General features: G+C 38.6%; 1 protein-coding gene, 1 long non-coding RNA gene and 5 other non-coding genes across 7 annotated transcripts in view; 5 read left to right on the top strand and 2 right to left on the bottom strand.

The window, feature by feature from the left end:
• The first annotated feature begins 1,864 nt into the window (after positions 1-1,864).
• On the top strand, positions 1,865-1,977 carry LOC134619615 (U5 spliceosomal RNA). The gene has a single exon (XR_010092021.1). It is a non-coding gene; the product is annotated as a U5 spliceosomal RNA (small nuclear RNA).
• A 523-nt stretch (positions 1,978-2,500) lies between these two features.
• Positions 2,501-2,614, top strand: LOC134619614 (U5 spliceosomal RNA). Its single transcript, XR_010092020.1, has one exon. It is a non-coding gene; the product is annotated as a U5 spliceosomal RNA (small nuclear RNA).
• A 2,688-nt stretch (positions 2,615-5,302) lies between these two features.
• Positions 5,303-5,415, top strand: LOC134619616 (U5 spliceosomal RNA). Its single transcript, XR_010092022.1, has one exon. It is a non-coding gene; the product is annotated as a U5 spliceosomal RNA (small nuclear RNA).
• A 453-nt stretch (positions 5,416-5,868) lies between these two features.
• On the top strand, positions 5,869-5,980 carry LOC134619617 (U5 spliceosomal RNA). The gene has a single exon (XR_010092023.1). It is a non-coding gene; the product is annotated as a U5 spliceosomal RNA (small nuclear RNA).
• A 2,369-nt stretch (positions 5,981-8,349) lies between these two features.
• On the top strand, positions 8,350-8,463 carry LOC134619613 (U5 spliceosomal RNA). Its single transcript, XR_010092019.1, has one exon. It is a non-coding gene; the product is annotated as a U5 spliceosomal RNA (small nuclear RNA).
• A 3,791-nt stretch (positions 8,464-12,254) lies between these two features.
• On the bottom strand, positions 12,255-13,396 carry LOC134619118 (uncharacterized). The gene is made up of 3 exons (XR_010091964.1): positions 13,378-13,396; positions 12,487-12,535; positions 12,255-12,318 (listed from the first exon to the last, which is right to left on the bottom strand). It is a non-coding gene; the product is annotated as an uncharacterized LOC134619118 (long non-coding RNA).
• Positions 13,397-15,920: 2,524 nt separating this feature from the next.
• The window catches only part of stac3 (SH3 and cysteine rich domain 3), a 10,326-nt gene continuing 1,225 nt past the window's right edge, over positions 15,921-25,021 (bottom strand). Inside the window, exons 2-12 of the mRNA XM_063465051.1 lie at positions 22,758-22,836; positions 22,181-22,337; positions 21,975-22,072; positions 21,780-21,840; positions 17,674-17,771; positions 17,403-17,472; positions 17,262-17,311; positions 17,049-17,131; positions 16,857-16,908; positions 16,632-16,769; positions 15,921-16,028 (exon numbers count right to left, since the gene is read on the bottom strand). Coding sequence (XP_063321121.1) covers positions 15,921-16,028; positions 16,632-16,769; positions 16,857-16,908; positions 17,049-17,131; positions 17,262-17,311; positions 17,403-17,472; positions 17,674-17,771; positions 21,780-21,840; positions 21,975-22,072; positions 22,181-22,337; positions 22,758-22,836 — 994 coding nt within the window. The remainder of the gene's footprint in view (positions 16,029-16,631; positions 16,770-16,856; positions 16,909-17,048; positions 17,132-17,261; positions 17,312-17,402; positions 17,473-17,673; positions 17,772-21,779; positions 21,841-21,974; positions 22,073-22,180; positions 22,338-22,757; positions 22,837-25,021) is intronic.

Below are 25,021 nucleotides of genomic sequence, written 5' to 3'. Positions count from 1 at the left end.
CACACACAACACGCTTTTGAATTATTGCAGCAAATAGGCTTTTCATGACATAAAACTCATCATAGGTAAAATGTGTTTTTCAGCAACATGTTCTTCACAAATTAAAGTTACTTTTTTCTTTCTTTTTCCTCAAAATCTATTTACAGGAAATAAACTGCTAACTATCAGCATTTTAATGACTTCAAATTTAACAAGTGAGATATTTACTTACTAGATAAGTGAAAGAAAATGGATGGATGGATATTTAATGATTTACTGTACCAATGTATTTTATTTTGTAGGAGATAAAGTTTGTGTTAACCACAGGCATCTAACTGAAAATTCAGTGACTTTGGACCAATGTAACCAGAAGTGCCAATTCTTAGTAGTTTTAGGACTCCATGTCTGAAAAATGAAACAATAAATCAGCTTTAGGGGTGTCAAACATAAGGCCCGGGGGCTAAACTTGGCCAGGTGAAGAATCTGGCCCAACTTTAGAAAATGTGAAGGAGTGCATACATTTTTAAAATTTAAGTACAATTTCATTAATTTGTACAGCTTTTTCTATTGATAAAGACTGCCCACCCCCACTACCTTCCATTCTACATCAAAGCAATAATTAACAGATAAACGATTAAATGAATGATCAGAAAGTTTTTCAGCTATACTATTAATAACTATGCTCAGCTATTTATCATCATAATTATAGCATAGTCTGTTATTTCTAAACTTGACACATTGATCATGCAGTTTTACTGGTCCGGCCCACTTTAGCTCAAAGTGGACTGTATGTGGCCCACTATGCAAAATGACTTTGACCCTGATCTACCTTCTTTAAAACGGCCAACAGGGGGCAAATTCACTGGTTGCAAAAGAAGTTTGATTGTATTGAAGTCGATGAGAAAATGTCCCGACTTCACATTTGATTTAGGATCGATCAGAATAAAAACTTTGCCGGAGAGCTCATGGTGACAGTCACTGTTCTCAAGTGTTGTTCAGCGCAGGATGATTTGACATATGATGGCCACACGTGCATGTAAAATGAGCATGCAATCAGTTTTATATCTCTGTCCATCATCACGTCCAGTTTAAAAAACCCAAGATGGAAGCCAAAGAGTTGAACTCAGGGCTTCAAAACAGGATTTCACAAAACAGTTTGTGACATGACATAGGTTATGTTTTTATCTTTTAAAAAATATATACAGTATATGGCTGCTAGAAAAGATGTATTTGTATTATTTTTTGAAGTGTCGAGGATTAAAGTAGCTGTTTTGTTTGAAGTATAATGTCTATGAGAGATTCCTTCTCTCACTGGCCACGTGAGATCTAAGCCATCATTGCTTCTGTGTTTTAGAGACAAGCAAAAGGTTTTGGGAAAAATGTTGGAAAAAAACATTTCTGATGCTGTCTGTTACAGTGATGTTTCTGTGTGCTCTGATTGTCAAGACTTGCAAGGGTCAACATTAAATAAACAAATAAATAAATAGGTTATAGGTTAGGGTTAGCGTTAGGATCATGTAGATGATAACACAGATGTCTCAAAAATGTGGATGCCGTCAAAATGAGATATCATACCGCCATCTAGTGGACAATTCAGATATCGATTTTATTGCTTGCTTTGTAACAAAATGCTTGTCCATATTTCCCACAATGCCATGCGCGCAAGGCTACTTTAGAATAAGTAGTTCACATTTTATCTGTCACCCACAATAGCTTTGTGGTGCATATGTTAGTGATATTTCTAGTAAAAGTTTACCTTTGTGCATCAAATAAAGAGTCCGGTTTTTGGGTTGGGTTTTTTTTTTGTTTTTTGTCTTTGCGTAAACCGTAAGTGATCATACCAGTGGGAGAAATGGGGTCATTTTCTTAGCCGCGTATGTTCCAGCGCTCTTGTTTCTCTTCAGATCGTATAAATCTTTCGCCTTTTACTAAAGATTTCCGTGGAGAGGAACAACAAGAGTTTTACTCAATTTTTTGATGCCCTGCGTTAGTGGGGCTTGTTTTCCATGTTAAAAAACAAACAAACATCATGTTTAAAACTTGTTGCGTTCTCACTTCATAAACTGTCTCTCCTGAGTGCCTCTTTGTACCGACCTTATTTACCAATCCTCCGATATGGACTTTATTGAAACTCGGCAGCAGTTACATGATAGACTAAGATAAACATGCAAATTCGTGTTACACCATTCAGAGACTGTTGATTCTTTTATTCAAGAGTCACGTCATGTTGTAAAGGAAAACCCAGATAAATTTTCACCGTTGAGGCGTCTAACAAAACGCAGGGGGCGGGGTCTCCATATTCCCACAATGCCATGCGCGCAAAGCAGTTAGCGTAAGTAGTTCACATGTATCTTGTCTTCCACAACACCTTTGTGGTGCTTGTGCTGGTGATATTTGTATTAAAAGTTTATCTTCGAGTATCAACGCTAAAGTCAACTTTTTTTTATTTCTTCTTTTGTAAACCGTAAGTGACCAAGCCATTGCGAGAAATGGCGTCACTATCTCAGCCGCACATTCTTCAGCACTCTTGTTTCTCTTCAGATCGTATAAATCTTTCGCCTTTTACTAAAGATTTCCGTGGAGAGGAACAACAAGAGTTTCACTCAATTTTTTGATGCCCTGCGTTAGTGGGGCTTGTGTTCGATGTTATAAAAGAAACAGTTAATAAGCGATAATTACTCCACAGACAGTGAGTTCTTGACTAGCGTACTGTTGTGACTTCAGAAAATAGGTACATACATGTTCTACTTCTGACTGTATTTTAATACATTTCGCAGCTTTTCCGACTTGCGAGCGAGCCCAACCTCATTGCCTTTCATACCACATCAAAGTGATTAATTAGCAGATAAACAATTAAAGGACAGGAAAGTTGATATTTTTCAACCACTAAGTAAATTAAGCAAGTACTTATTATATTTTACAACTACAGAACAGTCTGTGCAATGAACATGTAAAAGTTTTGAGTTAAAGTTTTGACATTCGTTGGTCACCCAAACTTTTTATGCACTTTTTTGATCTTAAGTGGGCTGTATGTGGCCCACAATCTAAAACGAGTTTGACATCACTGATATATAACACTGATACAAACAGCAGTATCTAGTGCAGTGATGTGCTAATTTTGCTGTTGATTCAAGTATGCTAGATCGGGCTTGGTTGTCACACTTTTCACTCTTTGTGTGAACTAATGATCACTGAAACATCTTTCAATAACCACTCCTTCATTAAATTGAAGTTTAAGGTATAGCTCAAAATACCTATCCCTTCTATTTTTGCAGTTAATTGTTACAAAAAAAATTAACTATTGAAAACACACTGACACTTTGTGACAGGCCGGGTTGGTGGTCCCTATAATTATCAGTTGGGTTTCAGTAGAGATTGAGGAGAAATTATGCATAACTTTGTATTTCTTTTTTTTTTTCAGATAGAGACATTAGAAAGTTTAGAAATGGACTCCACTTAATGTTACTTAAATTATGAATATAAATCAGTGAATTATTCGATGTATGAGCAGTGAAATTAGGAATTTACAGTGCTTTAAAATGCAGGCTTTATTAAAGTTAAAAAATTCTACTGAGAAGCGATTCCACATTCGTGCCTCAATTTTGATGAGATGTGTCACTGACATCATTAAAAATGGAGAGAGGTTTCCTGCATCTTTGAGAAGACAAGGAGTGTTTTGTGCAAGATTTTCTAGCTTGAGCAATAGCCAGCATCCAGTGTAAACAGATCAGTCTAAAAATCCACGACATCAATATCAAACTGACTCTGAACTGTTGTACTTTTTAAGGTTGATCCATGCTCGATCATCCAGGTAAGGAAACTTACTGAGATTTCCATTTTGAGGTTGCGAGTCTTTAGCTAGCAGTCCTATACCTCAGAGTCACACAAGTCAGTTATGTATGCCCCTTAAATGCCAGAGATACAAGCTTTGTGAGCTTAGTTTGGGCAGACGACACAACAAAACCATACTTTCTTGAATTGGCTATTGATGAATGACTCAAAACAAACCATTCAGCGAACAAAGAAACAAAAATATCACTGCCTTTAAATGCCTACCCGCAAAATCATTTCTCATGCTCAGAGGCTTGTTAGTCACGTGTGACAACCAATCCAAAAACTAGTAAGACAACCGTCCCAGACTGACCTCTTGATAAACATTACCACATGGCTTTAACCAGATAGTGAGAGACGGATTAATATCAAAGCGATTAATATCAGCTTTTTAATAAGTGTCTAATGTTTAAAGGACTAAAATTGTGTTGTCTTTTGATACAAAAACAGCATGAAAATTTTTTCTCACCCATCAAAATAACAAACTACTTCCTTCCTCCAAAGTTTTGTGTGTTTTCCACAAATTGACCACTGCAAACATGTGTGAAATCAACAAAAACAAGCAATGTGACAGCCAACCCTGGTCTACACTATCGGTCCAATCGTGCTAGTATCAGTCTGATACTATAACAGTGTTGGTATCTATGTATGCCCCTCAAAAATGTATTTTATATATATAATTGACTCAACCATCAACACAAAATGGTTATTATGTCAAGACACTTTTCATATTGAGTTTCTGAGGTAGCCTATATTTAGTTTCATTTTCAATAAAATAAGATCAGTTCAGTGGGCTGGCCATAAAGCATCTGACCTCTCATGCTAGTATTGATCTGACACCGATTCCAGCATTGGTTTTAAAATTCTCGTGATTTGGATTGATTCCCTTCAGCTCTGCTTGCTGAGTGTTAGACATTTGCATCCATAAGCAAATGATAAATACAACAGGGACTGGGATATTGGATAATTTTAAGTGAAAATCCTTATATTTTTTAAATTCCTCATTAGTTATTTGTGGGACCCAGATAAATATAGAAATCTATTTTGCACTATTCAGAGACTGTTGATTCACACTTTTATTCAAGAATCACGTCATGTTTGAAAGGATATGAATCTACAATAACAGATGATGTTGTATGGTACTCACACGGATATTTCATTTTAAAAAAAAAAGCTGCCTACTTATCTGGGGTACAGCTCCATAGAGCTCCATTCATTTTGCACCAGTGAGAGACAGCTCTGTCTGTAACAAGTCTCCCAAGTTTCCCACAATGCCATGCGCGCATAGCAGTTTTAGAATAAGTAGATCACATTTATCTGTCACCCACAATAGCTTTGTGGTGCATATGTTAGTGATATTTCTAGTAAAAGTTTACCTTTTTTCATCAAATAAAATGTCGACTTTTTGGGTTGTTTTTTGTTTTTGCGTAAACCGTAAGTGATCATACCAGTGGGAGAAATGGCGTCATTCTCTTTGCCGTGTATTTCCCAGCGCTCTTGTTTCTCTTCAGGTCGTATAAATCTTTCGCCTTTTACTAAAGATTTCCGTGGAGAGGAACAACAAGAGTTTTACTCAATTTTTTGATACCCTGCGTTAGTGGGGCTTGTTCTTCCATGTAAAAAAGTAAATACAACACAAAAGAAATTTGGATTTTTACGTCAGTTGGGCGAAGGTCATCCCCAGAAACGCCCATGTGACACGGGAAGTTATGACAATGGCAGCTCGTCTCTATTTAGAAAACTTGAAACTCGGTAGCAGTCTCATCATGTTTTAAAAGGAAAAAACTGACATTTGGTCACCGATGAAGCGTTTAAAAAACACAGTGGGCGGGGTCTCCATACTCCCACAATGCCATGCACGCAGAGCAGCTTTAGAATAAGTGTTTCACATTTATTTGCCACCCCCAATAACTTTGTAGTGCATGTATTATGGATATTTGTAGTAAAGGTTTATCTTTGCGTATCAAAGATAAACTTAGTTGTTTTTTTTTAGTAATCTTTAAGTGATCATACCATTGCGAGAAATGGCGTCATTCTCTTAGCCGTGGTTTTGTTGGCAGTTTTATTTCTCTTCAGATTGTATAGGTCTTTTGCGTTTTACTAAAAATTTCTGTGCAGAGGAACAATGACAGTCTAAATTAATTTAACGATGCCTTCCATTAGTGGGGTTCTGTTTCAATGTTTAAAGAGAGAGCCATCGTTATAAGGTTAAGTAATCACTGCGTCAGCTGTAATGCACCCCTATGACCACTAAGATAAACACTAAGTAAAGCAATGATGTGGCATAATGCACACACTGCACAGTTTTGCAAGTATGCGCCGCTCCGTGTCTACGGTAGCGCAAAGTCTACAGTGACTGTAGACGGTTACGTCTTTCGATTGGCCAAATCTACGGTGAACAAAGACACTGTAGACCCTGGCCCAATAGAAGCGCCGAATCCCACTGTAGACTACCAATCTTCTGTCGACGGAAGTTGCGTCACCAAAATAACAACACGTAGCGGGACAGCGAAGCAGCCGGCAACTCCGCTGTTTTACTCTAAACTGGCATTTCTTTTATGTTTACGGTTAGTTATCGACTCTAAGACGCTCCTGGATTTAACTGAAATTACACGAGGCTGAATAGCTCATTTAACCCTTTTACTTTATGGTAAATATTAGCTGCGCGCTAACCAACATCTAATGTATTACGCCCATTTCTAGTCTTTTCAGTGGCTACAACTGATGATGGCGACACTAGAATATCGTGTTATAAATCCAGATGCCCCTGCACCTTGTCAGCAGGCCGGGTGAGAAGTATAATCTTCACCAAACCTCCACAAGAGCTGCTCAGCCGAGTCGCTGCCTTCACTCACGCACAAAAGCTTCTTCGAGCAGAGGGTATCCACGCACCTTCACGTCAGCAGTGCCCGGTGGTGCTTTCGGCTCGTTACAAACGATGTGAGATATATGAAGTAGTAAGTGTATCGTATATTTAATGTCATACTAGGCAGGTTTACTGCATTTCCATTTACAACACATTTACCCGTGTATGGCTATTGTCAGTATATGTTGCTCGTTGTAAACTTTCTTTAAGTGACATTCATTTAACATTAACAATGTTAAATTGTTGATGGTAACGTGTATGATTCCAGCATATCTGACAGGCACTTTTGACTGTACACAGTTGATTTTGTAAAGCCCATTGCATTGCATTCATAATCAAGTTCACTGATTGACTGTCCTGCAGTGTTGTTTTCTGTTTCATTCACTTTAATAAAGTGTCATGTGTTACAGTAACAGTGAGTTGTGGAATCACTTAAAGAATCTCTAAGTTGGACTTTAATCTGCCTTAGACTTAGGCTACGTTCACACTGCAGGTCTTTTTTGGATCAAATCCGATTTTTTCGTCTGCTTGTTCACACTACAAATAAAATGTGACAGCAAACGCGCTCTAGTGTGAACCCTCAAAGCGGCCCGCATGCGCAAAAGAAGACGTCACACACAACGCGCTCTGTTTAGACCCAGAGCAAACAGTATTGTTTGACTGATGGCCCTTAATATAAAGACTTGTTTCGGACTTTACGTTTCCCAATTTTGCTTCAAGTTATAAAGTTATTTTGTTATTTACATATGGCTTAATAATTATCCTTATTGCTATTTTAGAGAGGAGCGGTGTTTCAAAGGATAGTTGCAGATTTCTGTCAGAATCTGCAGAATCTCCAACAGTTTCACTGGATGGCCAGGAAGCGTTCACGATGTCTTCTCGGGCGCTTCTCCGGCGCTGATAATTGGTGTCTGTCTTGTGTCAGTGACATAAAAGACGGATTTAATGCGACATGACCGTTCAAACAGCAGTCGCTTTCTAAAACATCAGATATGTATCGGATTCAGTACCACATACGAAAGTGACCCAGATCGGATTTGAAAATATCGGATTTGTGCTGTTCACACTGTCATACCATGATCGGATATGGATTTGATGCGCTTTCGCCTGCAGTGCGAACGTAGCCTTACTGGCCTTCTTTGAATCAGCATCACAATAGTCCTAAGGGCACTGACAAAACATACAAGTACAAATAAATAAATCAGTTTGTCACCCCCAGAAACGCCCTTGTGATACAGGAAGTTGTGTCAACGGCAGCTCTCCTCTATTTATAAAACTACTTTATTGAAACTCGGCAGCAGTTTCATAATAGACTCAGATAAACATATAAATCCACGTTACACCATTCAGAGACTATTGATTCTTTTATTCAAGAGTCACCTCATGTTTTAAAGAAAAAAAACAGACATTTGGTCATCGTTGAGACGCTTAACAAAACATAGGGGGCGGGGTCTCCATAATCCCACAATGCCATGCGCGCAAAGCAGCTTTAGAATAAGTATTTCACATTTATCTGTCGCCCTCAATAACTTTCTGGTGCATGTATTAGGGATATTTATAGTAAAGGTTTATCTTTGTGCATCAAAAATAAACTCAGAAGTTTGTTTGAGTAAACCGTAAGTGATCATACCAGTGGGAGAAATGGGATCATTCTCGTAGCCGTAGCTTTATCAGCACTCTTGTTTCTCTTCAGATCGTATAAATCTTTCGCCTTTTACTAAAGATTTCCGTGGAGAGGAACAACAAGAGTTTCACTCAATTTTTTGATGCCCTGCGTTAGTGGGGCTTTCTATGCGTGTTGAAAATAATACTTTCCTTTTTTAGCGTAATATTGTTAAAACCTGAAGTGGGTCGTCAGGGTTGCTAATCTGCGAGGAAAAAATTTTATTTGTCGCGCACACAACCTCACAGTACGACATGTGGTGAAATGGTTATTGCTGTGAAATACCCGATCATTAAACGACAGTAGAGTTTACAGATTTACAGATTACGACAAAATGTAATGATTAGAAATAATAAATTATAATAATAACTTTTATTTATAAAGCGCCTTTCAAGACACCCAAGGACACTGTACTATAGGATAAAACACATAATAGAACAATGACACAATGAAGAACAATACAAGAAAAGCACAAAATAAAATTAACAGTAAAAAAGGATGTGCAAATAACGATTTAGGAGAGAAATTATAATCAGTGTGCAAATAACAGGGTGCGTGCGGTGACGTGTGTATGAGAGTCCAGTCCTACACATGGTTCAGGGCCCGAATAGCCTGGGGGAAGAAGCTCCTCCTTCTCTCTGTTTTGGCCTTAAGGGAGCGGAAGCGCTTCCCAGACCTCAACAGTGAGAAAAGTCCATTGTTGGGATGGGAAAGGTCCATCGTAATCTTCCTGGTTTTGTTCTAGCACCGCTTGGTGTAGATCAGGGGTGTCCAAACTTTTTTCGCTGAGGGCCACATACATAAAAATATAGGACGGGCTGGGCCACTTACTAGAAATTAGGTATATAACCTTAACTGTTTTAAAAATCACTTAAAAATGGTCAAATGTGTTATATTGTTGAATATAATTAAAGACAAAACTGCCTTCATCACAGTTTTCCATAAATCGATCTTTATTGATTTATGCAGAAAAAGCTTTGGTAGCTCATTCTCAGAACAGCAGCCTCAGATTTCTTCTTAGAGGGAATATTTACAGCACAGAGAAAAAACAATAAAGGGGAAAATGGGACGGGTAAATTTCAAGTTTGTTATTTAAGTTATTAGGCTTAGCAATACACCTATTAACGTTCGTTTGAAACGGTTATCAACATTAACAGACTGAACTGGACTTAATAACAGGAGTGCATATAATTTTAGTAAATTATTCTGGTGAGTATCAGCTGCGCTGGGTATGTAAATCGGGCCATCCAGCTGCCTGATCCGATGCCACTCGTGCCAAAAAATCCGGACAAATGTCACTTGATCAAGGAGGAAATCTGCATCAGATGAGATCAGCTGACTTTGCATGTGCGTGCGCTGTGCACAGCGGTGTGTACTCTGTGTGTTAACAAGAAAAACGCATATAAGAAAGTGGTGCGCAAAAGCAGGCTAGTGACAGAATTGATGCGCATTATTGATATTTGAAGCACGTGTACCTGCACATTAACACACGGGTACTGTGGAATACATTTTTTACTCACCTAAAGCGCTCGTGCTCTCGTCCACTCCCTGCAAAAAATTAGCAGCTGTGCGGCGTCTGTGGCATCGGCGCTCTCATCGCATCAAACAGCTGCAGTTTAATGTTGGCTGACGAGTCTTCAATGCGTCGCACAACTGGATTTCTGGACATGCTGACGTTGTTGAAGTCCTGCACTTTTTCCGGGCACATTATTTCGGTGACTTTAACGAGGCCGTGTTTTATGAGGTCTCCATCCCGACCTCATATTGGAGCCTTTTCCTGGACAATTTGAGCACGAAAAAAATACTGTTGCTCACCCTGCAGGAGAGCTACCATTTGCTTTAATTTCTGCTCTCGCTCAGCACCAGTGTAGGATGCATAGGCCTGATGTTTGGTTTCATAATGACATCGTACATTATACTCTTTCATAACTGCCACAGTTTCAGTGCAGATCAAACAGATACACGTCCCCATGAATTCTTTGAAGAAATATTCACTCTCCCACCTTGTCTGAAATTTTCTGCACTCACTTTCTACCTTTCGCTTCTTTGGTTCTGCCATGTTTAGTAACTTGGGGGTATATTTCTTCTGTGATTGTACTTTTTGGTGGAGCAACTGCCTTGATCAACAGCAGCTCCCCCTGGTGTTAAAACTAAGAAGTGCAATACACTCAAGCAAAAGTTGAAGTGCGGGCCATATTCTATTCAATTTATAAAATTACTTGCGGGCCAATTAAAACTGGACCGCGGGCCGCAATTGGCCCGCGGGCCGGACTTTGGACATGCCTGGTGTAGATGGACAGGAGGTCAGGAAGCTCTGATCGGCCGAGCGCACCACTCTTTGCGGATCTCGTCTGTCCTGCTTGGTGCTGTTTCCAAACCAGGTGCAAATGTTTCCCGTCAGGATGCTCTCGATGGAAGTTCTTAAGCACCCTCAGTGGCAGATGGAAGTCTCCAAGCCTTCTGGGGAAGTAGAGACGCTCGTGAGGTTTCTTAAACAGGGTGTTAATGTGACACACTGTAAAATCTAATTAGTTCCCAGAACTCAAAAAAATTATGGAAACTCGTTGCCTCAAAAAAATTGAGTAAAGCTTAGCTAAAAATGACTAAGTTAGGACAACGTATTTATTTTGAGTACTCTGTACAAGCTCATTTGTTCCCAGAACTCAAAAAAATTGGATCAAGTTTACGTAAGATGACCAAGTTAGGGCAACTTACTCATTTTGAGTACACCCTACTCAAAATGTACACAGCCGTGTTAGTTCCCAGAACTCAAAAAAATTATGGAAACTCGTTGCCTCAAAAAAACTAAGTAAAGCTTACTTAGGATGACTGTTAGGACAACTTATACATTGCAAGTCTGCAGTATTAAGAATAACTTGATATTTCTGACTTTCTGACAATACTAATTGTTTACCTACTGACAAACATTTCAAGTTCAACTAAATGAAAAAACAATTTGTGGTACCATGAATATCATTAAAAATAATTAACAACACTTTTGTAATGATGTTAAAATGAGCACAACTTTTATTTTCAAACACAACAAAGTACAACAGCCAACATACTGGACACTGTTCTGCTGAATAAAAATGATATTGCCATCACTGTTATAATCTTACAACGAAACAAAGTCTTAGATGTAATTATTCTGAAAATAAGTTTAGGCCTACCACAAGTTTGTTTTGTACTTACACTATTTATATAATCAACATAAAATATTTATTGTTCTGTCACAAGTGCAGTCTCTAATTTAAACAACACATTCGTTTTTCATTCCAACACAGGAGCTGGAATGTTGTAATATTTTAAGGATGGCTTGTTTCCAGTCCAGGTATTACTGCCTGAATGACTATCATGGATCGAGGTGATCCAAATGTAAGTGCAGAAGAAAGTCTTTAACTTCCCTTAAGTACAGTCGCAGTGGATGTGGGTTGGAGATGCAATGAGCTTGAACCTGCAGGCGACCATCTTCACTGACCACACCATCTGTGACGGAGGACTCATCTCTCCTGTTGTCCTGCAAGCAAACAATCATATTTTTTGGAACATGAACTTAATTGCTTTCTTAAAACATTTTTTCTGCATTTGGTATAAAACAGACTCCAATTTAGACAATCTCAGGCTCCCTCCCCGCCGGAGAGGTGACATTCAATGTCCCAAATTGTCAGTCTGGATAGCCGTGACCACCACACAACACACAATATTGTCATGAAAGCATCATTTTAAAAAGGTCTATGCAAACATGGGCAATAACTTTCATTCTAATGATGTGCAAAATGATTTTGGGCACAAAACAAATTTTGCTGTTAGAAAACTTGCAGACTTCACTATATACAGTGTAGACCCTCTAAACTAAGTTTGGGGGATGTGATCTTTCAAGAAGTGCAGACCAAACTGTTGTTGTTTGTTTACTTACACAGCATGTCTTGCAGAATTAACTGGAGTCACAGCAACAGCACAGTGCAGTCATATCTCAAGTCTAATAACAGAAGACAGGAAAAGATCAGTAAAGAAACAACTTCCCCAAACCAAAGCACAAACAAAACAATAAGTAAGACAGGCTGATCTAAAGTATGATTAAAGTTCAGCCTGATTAATATAAATGTCACTGACAGTTGCTAATATATTGGAAAACCAAAATACTTACCACTGAGTTGATGTCTTTCTGTCCAACAACAGGAGTGCTGGTCCCGAGCCTCAAAGACAGTAAGAAGCAAGCAGAGGGAGAAAAAACAGAACATTTTTCAGAAACTGATTTGATCCTTAATGGCTGTGCAATCACTGTAACATAGAGTTCGCTTATGTTGTTAAATAAAGGCTAGATTTGACATTAATAGATGCCACAGATGTTCTAAAGCTGCCACAAAGCATGAAAAAATAGACGTCTCCGAAAACGTCGGAGCATTTTTGCAAATATGTGATGTCTTGATAAATCGAGCAGATATTTGAAATTCACACAGCTACATTCTCGCCTGAAAATATCTTAAAAGTTTATTTTGTGACCCAGAAAAAGTAATAAGTTTTTCAGCAGTGCTCCTCCGCCATTGCCGCGCTTACAAGTACGCACAGGCTCCGACAACCGTGGCCGACAAATGCGATCCTCTTTTTCACCAGACCCTTTCTGGGTCACAAAATAACCTTTTAAGATATTTTCAGGCGAGAATGTAGCTGTATAATGCTCAAATATCTACTTAATTTATCAAAATATCACATATTTGCAAAAGTGCTTCCACGTTTTCGGAGAGCTCCGTTATCCACCCCCCACACCCACACCCACCCCACCCCTAACGGCTGCACCTCCCAAAGAATTTTGTCTGGGCTCTTATCTCACTTATTTATTTCAAACAATCAACAAAAGAATTCACCGACGTAGTTTTATGTAAGGTTTTTAAGGCTGTGGTGTTAATTTTTAAGTAACATGAGCCCAGCGGCAGCAGCAACGCTAGGCTAACACTAACTAGCTAGCAAGATTATAAACCTGGTGCTAAACTAAGAGAAGCCACAAAATCAGTTTGAATAAGAGTAAACATTTACTCACCAAGTCAGTAAAGATCCACAGCAATGACAACAATAATATCTCCAGGTTTGCTCAATATATTCCATAACAAATGCTGGCGCCATGAACATGCGGACTGATCCGGGAGGGAGGAGAACGGCAGTCACGTGGCATTTTCAAAACACATCTTTCATCCTTCCGCCCTGAGAAGCAAAACTTCCAGCTTACTTAGTTTTTCTAAATTAGGACAACTCAAATTAATCGAGTTTATCAGCATTTTTGCATAAAAAGTACTGGTAACTTATTTAAATTGAGTTCTAATAACAAATTGATAAAAATTGAGTTCAGCCTATTTAATATTTTTAATTAAACACAATATTACATTTTACAGTGCAGGACCATGACAGGTCCTGAGTTATGTGTACACCTAGGTACCGGAAACTGTCCACTCTCTCCACTCCCAATATGAACACACACGAAGTAAAAGAATGATGTGGCACAATGCAATTACCGCACAGCTTTGCTAGTATCTGCTTACGATATTTTCTAACTATCGCCTCACAGTGGATGTTAGAGCTTTAAAAAATTTTTAACCTGTGGACATCACATTTTGGGTTGTCTAGACCACAATACTAAATTCTACACACATAGGTGTAAACATGTTCCCATGGGGAACATGTTCAGAAGTCTTCTACTGTTTTTTTTGTTGTTGTTTTTTTTTAACTTTGTAACAGACATACGTCCTCCTGCAACTGTTAGCAGCACTTCAAATAAGCCACATTGCTGAAAGGGGCACAGTTGTTGTTTCTCATTTTGTTTTTGTACTCAGGAAAAACGCTGCTGTGTTCAGACACCAAATAAAGAGTTTTGCACTTTTGTGACTTAGTGTTCTATCAAAATTTAAAACGAATGTCCTCATATGTGGATATCATTTTTCTCAGAAACTACATCAGGTGAAAAGATAATTCTTTGTTTTTCCATTTATCAGGTCCCAATCAGCGCAAATAGTAAAGAGAAATTAAAAATGCATGCCATGAAAGAGTTCGGGTCTTAGGAGGTTAAAGCTGAATAGCAAAAACAAACTCTCCACTTCTTTTTCTATCCGTCCGCTGGTCGGCAGCAGTGCGTATAGAAGCGGGTTTCCAACAACCAATAAAATCCAAAGAAAGGGGACGGCAAACGGAACTAAATGGCTGCTCCCTTATAAGCACAAGTTAACGAGAGTACATTTATTTTAATCTGTTTGTAGATTCAATGTAAACACTGCACAGTGCGCCACGTAAAAGAGCGCGAGCGTCTACACGCACAGTGCAACACAGTGCAACAGATGTGCGGTCCTCAGCCGAGGACAGTCATGGTTGCCACTGATACTGTAAAAGCTGAAGTTTTCAATGACTGTGACTGTTCTGCTGATTTCACACACAGCACGCGGGGCAGCGGAATAATGAGAGCGCCATCTGGAAAGATTTTACTAGAACTAATGTTGATGCAGGGTTTGTAAGAGAGCTGTGAGCAGACGTGAGGGATTCACAGTTTTGTGCAAAACGTGACTTCCCGTGTTTGTTTGTTTTTACGTCTCATATAGCTACTTGCATTGGTAGATAGGCTGGACTCAAGCGGGGATTTACGAAGGTATCATATATAAAGTAAGGAAATTACCTGTTGTGCAAATATCATTATTGTATATAGGTTATAAAATATCTTTATAGACCTAGTTATATTTCTTGTGATTTCTGCTGTCCTGTTGGCTGGATCTCTCCTAAAACCAGACATTTTTAGTGTCAAAGAGACTTTTTAGCTGGGTAAGTAAAGGATATGTAAAAGTCACGTTGCCACAAACTGATTGCAGTTTCTACCTTGTGACAATAGTGTTGTTTGCGTCTCAAAATATATCACGTGATATAATTAATGAACCATATGTTTGACATATGTTTAAAAAAGTTTGATTGATGGATTTATAATGGCACATGACTTCAGGGAAGAGTCATTGCTGCTGACTACCCCTTGTTTTCAGAAATGGTCGCTTCACAGCAAACTAATACATAATACAGGCCATAGAAAAAATAAATATACCATTTATTCTCAGATGAGGTTTTATTTTCTACATTTTAAAGAAAGCATCACAGACAGTTTTTAAGAGCATTTTTGGTTTAATTCTTTAGGCACTACAAGCATTACACCCACTTAATTGTATTAAATTGTGCAAATACACTAAACAATTTAATGTATAGCACTGATGCTTTCTTACACAGATTTTTTCCTACCTTGGTTAAGGTTTTCAGAGTCATACATGTGAAATTATTTACAAATCCAATCAAAGAAAATTTTGCTCTTTTCAAACTTTAAATCAAACTTTAAATTAAATCAAACACTTGCATAACTATACCATTCACAGCAAAGCCAATAAATCAGCTAAATGTCTCTTCAATGCAGGCATTAGTGAAAATGACTTTCAAACCATTATGTCAAAGGCACAGCTATATTTAGCTTTTCTATTAGTAGCAAATGTAGAAAATCAGGACCTCCAGTTCTCGCTAATACTTTTAGTTATTATGCAATGGATTTTCCATTGCATATCAGGTTGATTAAGTCACAGTGATCTCCTGCAGCAGATCAGCAGGGAAGTAGCCCAGCTTGCGTCCAGTGCTGACCTTCAAGTAGCCGCCTTTCTCATCTCCTTTCTTCACCACAATCTGAAACACAGAGTGACAACAGATTAAGCAACCTTTCTATCATAAAGACAAAGAACTTTGATTTACAATTTGGGTCATAATTTATAAAAGACAAATCTTTGTACAAAAACACAGTTGATTTCAAATCAAACAATAGAGATAGATTGGAGTGCAGACTTTTGACTTTAATTCAAGTGGTTTTACACACTTTTTTGCAGAAAAGAAAATGCACTATCTTTACACACACACACACACACACACACACACACACACACACACACACACACACACACACACACACACACACACACACACACACCTGCCTGTGAAGGTTCTCAGTCATCCAGGTCATCGCAGTCTAAGGAGCTTGGAAAGAAAAGCGATTTTAAGCCCTATGGGAGTGTCCCCAAGAGGGTCACAGACCCCTTATTGATCCTAAAATCTGGGACTCCATACCAATTGCTCTTAGAATTGAAGAAGCTTCTCAGATGAGAGGTGAAACATCTTCAAGGAAACGTAAAGATGCCAGATGCTTTTCTTTCCAAGCTCCTTAAACCACACACACACACACACACACACACACACACACACACACACACACACACACACACACACTGAAGTTACCTGGTCTTTCTTGAGTGTAATTTGTCCCATCTCTCTGTTCCCCACAAAGGAGCGGGTCACCTTGAAAACTCTTTCTGATGCTCGGACTTTTATGAGGTAGTTGGCAGGGAAGTAGCCGGACTTCTCTCCCATCTTTCCCTGACAACACAGAGCAGAATTTGTGTACTCATCATCAATAGCACAAACTGAAACAGCATTTGTAAACCTCTAAGAACTTTAACTCACTCTCCACCACTCTTCATTGGAGTCATCCAACACTGTGATCCGATCACCAGGGCTAGTAAACACATTCTCAGTAAGTGCTTTTGTCACTGCCTTTATGTTAAAATTCCCATAATTAAAACTGAAAGTTGATTAAATTTAGCAAAATAAAAAGAATTATTCATTAGTGTTCAGATTTGATTGTGATTTTCTTACTGAAAGTCAAGGTCATCTTTCTCAATGGCCTTGAAGCGGTAGAGAGCCAGGTAATAGTGGGACTGGGAGAAAGTGCCTTTAGTCTGGGGACAAAAAAAGCATGGATGCTAGTTTATATGAGAAATGTTATTAAGTTTAAATTTAAAAAAAAAATGCACGTATGGTGCTACTTAGCAACAAAGCGTTACATGTATGCAATAATCGACTGCTTACCTTATCATCTGCTTTGTCTCCTCCTTTCTCTTTTTTATCATCAGGCTTCCCTGTTTGAGTATCAGACATCACACAATCATATTTTTTATGACTAACTTGCATATTTTACACCACAGACATAAGCTCTTGCTTTAACTCTACCTTCTCCTCCCTCATCATTCTCTTTGGGCTGTTGGTTCTCCTCTTCCTCCTCTTCCATCATCATCATCATCTAGAGGACACAGCAGTGTTAAAACAGCACTGATCTCATATTTTATATATAAAACATGAAATCTGTTCTTAAAAGGATTTCAAACACTGCATTTTCTTGATTACATAAATTGTATTTATTTTGTTTGCAGTGAGTCAATCTCGGAAAACTGTTGAAATTCATAGATTTTATGTTTTGATTAAGATTATTATAAATGCTTACATTTTTCTTATCATTTTCATTCTTCTTACGCTCCTTATTTGCCATGATGACGCCAACCCGCAGGGTGTCAAAAACTGGGTCGTTCCGGTTTGGGTTGTCTGGTTAAGGACAGGGATAAACACTAAATCAACATGGAGTATAAGAATTGTTACACTACACTACACTACAGGGTGGGCCATTTATATGGATACACCGTAATAACATGGGAATGGTTGGTGATATTAAAGTCCTGTTTGTGGCACATTAGTATATGTGAGGGGGCAAACTCCTCAAGATGGGTGGTGACCATGGTGGCCATTTAGAAGTCGGCCATCTTGGATACAACTTTTGTTTTTTCAATAGGAAGAGGGCCATGTGACACATCAAACTTATTGGTAATGTCACAAGAAAAACAATGGTGTGCTTGTTTTCAACGTAACTTTATTCTTTCATGAGTTATTTACAAGTTAGTCTTTGTTCACAGCCATTGACATGTCGAAGAGGTTAACACGTGAGGAGCAGATCGAAATTGTGTTGATATCTGGTGAATGCAGTAACCGGGTCATTACAGCAGATTTCAATGCAAGACACCCTACGACACCACCCATCTCCCATGCTACAGTTAGCAAACTGCTTGCTAAGTTTCGTGAAACTGGTTCAGTGTTGGATTTGCCAAAATGTGGACGTGTCAAGTTTCGGCTGTGTGCAGGCAGGAATTGGACCCAAACGCAAACTCACTAGAAACGGGATTGAACTTAAAATGGCAGCTTTTGTTGCTGAACACAAAACTCTACAAAACCTAAACTGAGAAGAATCCAACAAAACACACACAGGGAGAAGCAGGGAGAAACACACAGCACGAGGGAGATCACAACACTGACACAGGGAAACACAGGGCTTAAATACACTGGGAAATAATGAGGGGAATGAGACACAGAAGGGGAGCACAGCTGGGAGAAATCAGAACTGACGAGACAAGGGAGCAAAATAGGATACACTCACATGAGACATGGACCTTCAAAGTAAAACAGGAAATAGCACAGATGCAAACTAGACTAGGGGAGACAGAGCACCTAAGAAACACAGAGAACAACAACAAAGAGACACAGAGGGCAGCTACTAAATACTCAGAGAACTAAAGAGAATACAAGAAAACCAAACTAAGACACTAGACTAAAGAATAAACGGGGGCAACAAAGGGAACTACCATCATAATACCAAAACTCAGAGACACAAGAAACTCAAAACACTGGGTCACCGACCCAGGACCGTGACAGGACGCAAGAAAACTGTCACTAATGAAGAAACATCAGTGGCTGTCCTAGCTTCATTCAGCAAGAGCCCACAGCGTAGCACTCACCGCATGTCACTGGAGAGTGGCATTAGTCGAACATCCCTTCGGCGGATATTAGCTACTCACAAATGGCACCCTTACAAACTCCAGCTACTGCAGCATCTCAACAAGGATGACCCAGATCGGCGCATAGAATTTGCAGAATGGGCAAAACAAAAATTGGAACAGGACCCTCAGTTCACGCGGAAGATTTTGTTCAGTGATGAGGCAAACTTTTATGTGAATGGTGAAGTTAACAAACAAAACCACCGCTATTGGTCTGACACTAACCCACATTGGATGGATCCCTCCAAGACTGTTGGAACAACAAAAGTGATGGTTTGGTGTGGTATATGGGGTACAACGATAGTGGGTCCATTCTTCATCAATGGAAACCTCAAGGCCACTGGATATTTGAAATTGCTACATGATGATGTGTTTCCCTCTTTATGCACTGAAGCTGGCACGTTCCCTGAGTTTTTCCAGCAAGATGGTGCACCATCACATTATGGGTGCCAGGTCCCAGCATTCCTAGATGAACAGTTTCCTGGAAAGTGGATTGGTCGTCGTGGGCCAGTTGAATGGCCCCCAAGGTCTCCCGATCTGACCCCCTTAGATTTTTATCTTTGGGGTCATCTGAAGGCAATTTTATATGGTGTGAAGATACGAGATGTGCAGCACCTGAAACTACGGATACTGGATGCCTGTGCTGGCATTTCTCCTGCGATGTTGCTATCAGTGTGTGAAGAGTGGGAGAAGAGGGTTGCATTGACAATCCAACACAATGGGCAGCACATTGAACACATTTTATAAGTGGTGAGAAACTTGTAAATAACTCATGAAAGAATAAAGTTACGTTGAAACCAAGCACACCATTGTTTTTCTTGTGACATTACCAATAAGTTTGATGTGTCACATGGCCCTCTTCCTATTGAAAAAACAAAAGTTGTATCCAAGATGGCTGACTTCTAAATGGCCACCATGGTCACCACCCATCTTGAGGAGTTTGCCCCCTCATATATACTAATGTGCCACAAACAGGACTTTAATATCACCAACCATTCCCATGTTATTACGGTGTATCCATATAAATGGCCCACCCTGTAGATTGACTAGTCTATGTTCTCAAGATCCCGAAGAGTTAATATAAAAAGGAAAACTACATTTACTCATTCAGATATTTCTAAACATCTGCAGATTCCCAGATCATCAGTTCAAACAATTGTACATAAGTTATTCAAATGTGTCACCAGATTGCCGAGATCTGGAAGAAGACTCAATTGTCACCTGCAGAAGAGTGAAGGAACCCAGGAACCACTAAGATTCAAGCCTGCCATGAACTTGAAACTGTTCAAATACCAGTGTCACTGTCCACAGTGTAGTAACTTTTACATCACTCTGGACTGATTGGGTGTTGACCAAGAAAGAAACCTCTGCTCCAAAAACAGCACCTTCAAGCTTGGTCAAGATTTGCAGCTGCCCACATGGACAAGTCAAATGCCTTCTGGAGAAAAATGTTATGATCAGACAAGACAAAGATGTAACTATTTGGCCACAATGACAAGTGGTATTTTTGGAGGAGTAAAGGTGAAGCTTTCAGACCTAAGGACACTGGACCAACTGTTAAGCATGGTGGTAGTAGCATCATGCTTTGGGGCTGTTTTGCTGCCAGTGGTACTGTTATATTGTACAAAGCGGACGGAATAATGAACAAGGAGGACTACCTACAAATTCTTCAAATTCACCTCAAATCAACAGCTAGATGGTTGAAACCTGGGCACAGCTGTGTATTCCAACAGAACAATGATCCCAAACATGCATCAAAGCTGGTTTTGGAATGGATAAAGCTGGCTAACATTAAGTTTCTGCAAAGGTCTTTAACTTCAAACCTAACAATTTGTGGACTATGCTGGTTGGATAGCAGGAAGCCAACAAATTTATACTAATTCTGCTAATTCTGCCAAGATGAATGGTCAAGTGTATCATTATGGCAGAAGCTCGTTGATGGCTACCAAATTTATCTGGTCGGGGTGCACCTTGCTGAGAGACACTGAATCAATTTTTAGTGGAGTTGTATGTATATATTTGAGTTCACATGTATACTTTTGACCCCTGTATAGATTATAGATTATAAACTTGTGCACCCAATTATTGTTTTTTTCAAGTCACTAAGGGTGTATACTGTACAATCATTTCCCCCTGGAACAAGAACAAATCAAAGAATTAAAATGCTAAAATTACCGTGACCTTCGTGATAAATTCTTCTTCTTATTAAATCACTGATATTTAGCAGTTGGAGCCACTTCAGTTGCTGCACGGAGGACCAGGGGAAATAACAAAGTGAAGGTAATTGAATGTGAATTATGGAGGGAAAATAACCAAAGAAGACTTTGCTGTTTCACTTTACTTGGTTTCTTATTTTAGTGTTAACTAAATGTATGAAGCACTGGGATAAAAGGATCAGTGTTATAGTGACACTGACACATTCTGCTGTTTTTCTAAGAAATATTATTTCCCAACACAAAGGTCAGAATGTTGCTTGAATGTCTGCTTTACACTGTCCTTTAGAAATGTTTTTCTTTTTAAATTTTGCTGTCATTAAATTAATCATTTCAAGCATGTTTAAGTTTAAAAACTTTAAATGCAGCTTGTCAAATATAATGATTGTAAGTGTTGCTAAAGAGGAAATGCAGACACCGTGCTTAGTTTCCTTTGCGGTAGCAGCCTTGAATTTAAGGTTAAGAAATTTATATACACAAGAGATATATTGCCATTCCAGATTCAGTGGACTCACTTGGGTCTGGTTGGTCACTACTGTACAGGGGGGAGCTGTAGGCCCTTCTGAATCCAGGCGGCTACAGGAAAGAAGATAAAAAGTTTTTTTTAAAAAGTTTTAAAAAATATATCTCTCTCACTCTCAAGGGCAGTAAAAGGAAACTGCAGATGTTACAAATATAGTTTCATATTCAGTGCACATCAGCAAACTCACAATTTTGCCAAAACACCTCTGAAACTCAACATACGACTGACAAGAGTGGTGGATGTTGGTCTTACAGTTTTTGCATCTCAGGCAAAATTTGTTGTTCACTGAAAGATGAGGAACCAAAATTAACAGTCTCAATCTTTAGAACAAATACCTATGGGATTATATGATGATTGATTATTTATATCATTAATATAAAAAACAGCATTTACAGACTATCATGCGAGCGCAGACGTCACAAAACTTGGGCTTCTTGCAGTAGTGGTCCTTGAATTTGTGGGGTTTGTCATTGACCCGGATGACAGGATCTGAAGGAGGTTCTGGTTCCTTCTCCTCCACCTCCACTTCCTCCTCATATATGAAATAGACCTGCAGACCCAAGGGACATATCTCAGACAAAAAAAACCCAACAACAAACATGTGATAGAGTTGTTATATAAGTTGTTATTAAAGTTTTTAAATGTTAAACATACTGAGCTGCCAGTGTCAATGCCACACAGTATTATGAAGTATTACATTAGTGTCTTGCCTTGTTTGTTTATCAGCTGGTACCTGATCTCTGTCTTACATTTAGCTTTTCAGGACCTAGTGAATAACATTTTGATGACTAATCCAGATCAGCCAGCAGTGCTCATTTTTTTCCATTAGGTTGTATAAGACAGGGACACTTAAGCTCATATTGTTTCCAGCTGATGCTGCACTGCAACCCTGTCCCAGTTGGTGGCTATTTTAAACAGCCCAAGAATTGCACTGCTAATGGCGGGGGGTTGACATGGTGCTGTCACTCACAGTGTCTCCGTCCTCCCTCACTACATTGTCAGGAGCTGGGGGGTTGTCATGGATATCCACAGAGTTTTTGTCATCGTCCCTAACACACACACAAAAGAAAAAACACACTCAGCCATGAGTGAGGTTAACTGGTGCGGCTATAGATAGTTATTTTGTTTATTATCAACATTATGATCACTTTTTATTCTAAAGGAACATGTAAGCATATAAAGTGAGGAACAAGGTTTTGCCTATAAACAATCTTAAAAAAAAAACCCCACAATTTAAAGTGAAACTGCCATTCCACCTTAAAATAGTAAAATCATGGCAATTTAATATAAGACTCAATTTGTTTTAGGATATCCTTGCCACACATTCTTTCAAGTGGACATAGAACTGCTTTAGACATGATGCTCTAGAATATTTTCACGGCATGGGCTACTGCAGTATTTAGTAAACAGGAAATGGAATTAAGGCTTAAATGGTAAACAAGTGCTACAACTAAGCCAATAAAATGAGTATCAAGAGGCGAGTATATTGATTTTAAGAATTATACTTACGGCTCCATGGTTTGATGTAGACAGCGTTAGTTCACCTCCACCTAGAAAGTGAAGAGTTAGGTGTTGTTTTTTCCCCCCGAAAGATTATGACACAATTTAATAAAAGTTATATCATGAGAGAATGTATTACTAATTATTTGTTTACTCAAAACTTTGAAATACTTAGCCCATATCCACTATTATGTCAAATTGTTTTCAAAGTAGGTGCTACTGAAAAGTCAAATACATATTCCTGAACTTCTTAGAGGGAAGTTGAAAGAAATATCAGAAAATAAGCCTGCATTTGGTTTTTGATTAAAAATGTATTTAAAAAATATCAAATATGGTAATACAATAGAAAATATATTCCTGTGTCTGTGTGAACGCTACATGCACTTGCATATCCACGCAGTGTTAGAATGTGCTCGTCTTCTATACTATTCTAGGGTTGTGAAATTTAATCTCGTCACAGCTAAATTTGGCTGCCTCTGTCAGCCTGGAAAAAGTAACAGCAAATTAAGAAAATGTTATGGAAATAAAAAAAAAATCAGAGTTTGTAAACTGACAGAGATAATCTCAGAGTTGAGGTTGTTTAGCTCGTGTTTTAAAACTAATGGAACTTCACTCAAATTAATTCAAATAAACTGAGTGATTATAACACAGGTCATGCACAAACATTTTTTCATTAAAAACATTCTTTAAACTACAGCAATAGCCTACCTTTTGTCTAAATTTGTACAGATCGCACTGAAGAAATCATAAATCCGGTGTGCTGGCAAAATCTAGGTGAATGGGTTTTCACCTGCTGGCAATGACCAGAGCCCTGTATGGTCAGTATGTTACAAAGCAGCTTCACTTCAGGCCCTCGGGATGCTGGGCTGTCACAAAGTCTGGTCCCTCTGTGTTCTTTAGATATTTTCCAAAGTGACTTTAGGTTGTAGTTTGAGTGTATATCTGGAGTTGTGTATCTATGATTTTGGGTGTGTGCTTGTGTGCATGCCAGGCTTAGTGGTCCTATGTCAAGCTGACACTTTGCAACAGCTGAGGACCTTGGACTGAGCACCGATGACGGGGGTGGGGTGGGGGGGGGAATCAGATACATTTTTTCCTTCTGTCTTCAATACATCTCTTTCCCCTTTTCCCACTTGTTCAAATTAACAATGCCGGTGGTCTTTATAATAAACATATTTTTTCCATATCATGCGGTATCTGTGTGCATATGAATTATTATCATTGTGCTATACAGTTATGATATGCCCCTTACTATGTTTTACTATATATATATATATATATATATATATATATATATATATATATATATATATATATATATATATATATATATAAACACCCATCTCGCCCCTGCGGGCGGTTTATCCTTCAAGCTCGGGTCCTCTACCAGAGGCCTGGGAGCTTGAGGGTCCTGCGCAGTATCTTAGCTGTTCCCATATATATATATATATGTATATATATATATATATATATATATATATATATATATATATATATATATATATATATATATATTTATATGCCTAGAGTATGTTTAACTTTTCATTTAAAATTCGTGATGTGGGTCACAAATGCAGTGTAGAGGGGCGGGAGTGAATCCACTATTGTCAAGTGAACACATGTTATTATTCTGTCATTATCATGTCCTCTGTCAAGGAGCTGAACACAGCTTCATTCAGGTCTGTCTGGAACACTACAAAGGTCCCGTTGCATGTCGGGTACAATATTCCTTAA

Source organism: Pelmatolapia mariae, linkage group LG20, assembly GCF_036321145.2.
Source record: "Pelmatolapia mariae isolate MD_Pm_ZW linkage group LG20, Pm_UMD_F_2, whole genome shotgun sequence".
NCBI classification, from domain to species: Eukaryota; Metazoa; Chordata; class Actinopteri; order Cichliformes; family Cichlidae; genus Pelmatolapia; species Pelmatolapia mariae.
This window is presented reverse-complemented; position numbering and strand designations above follow the sequence as displayed.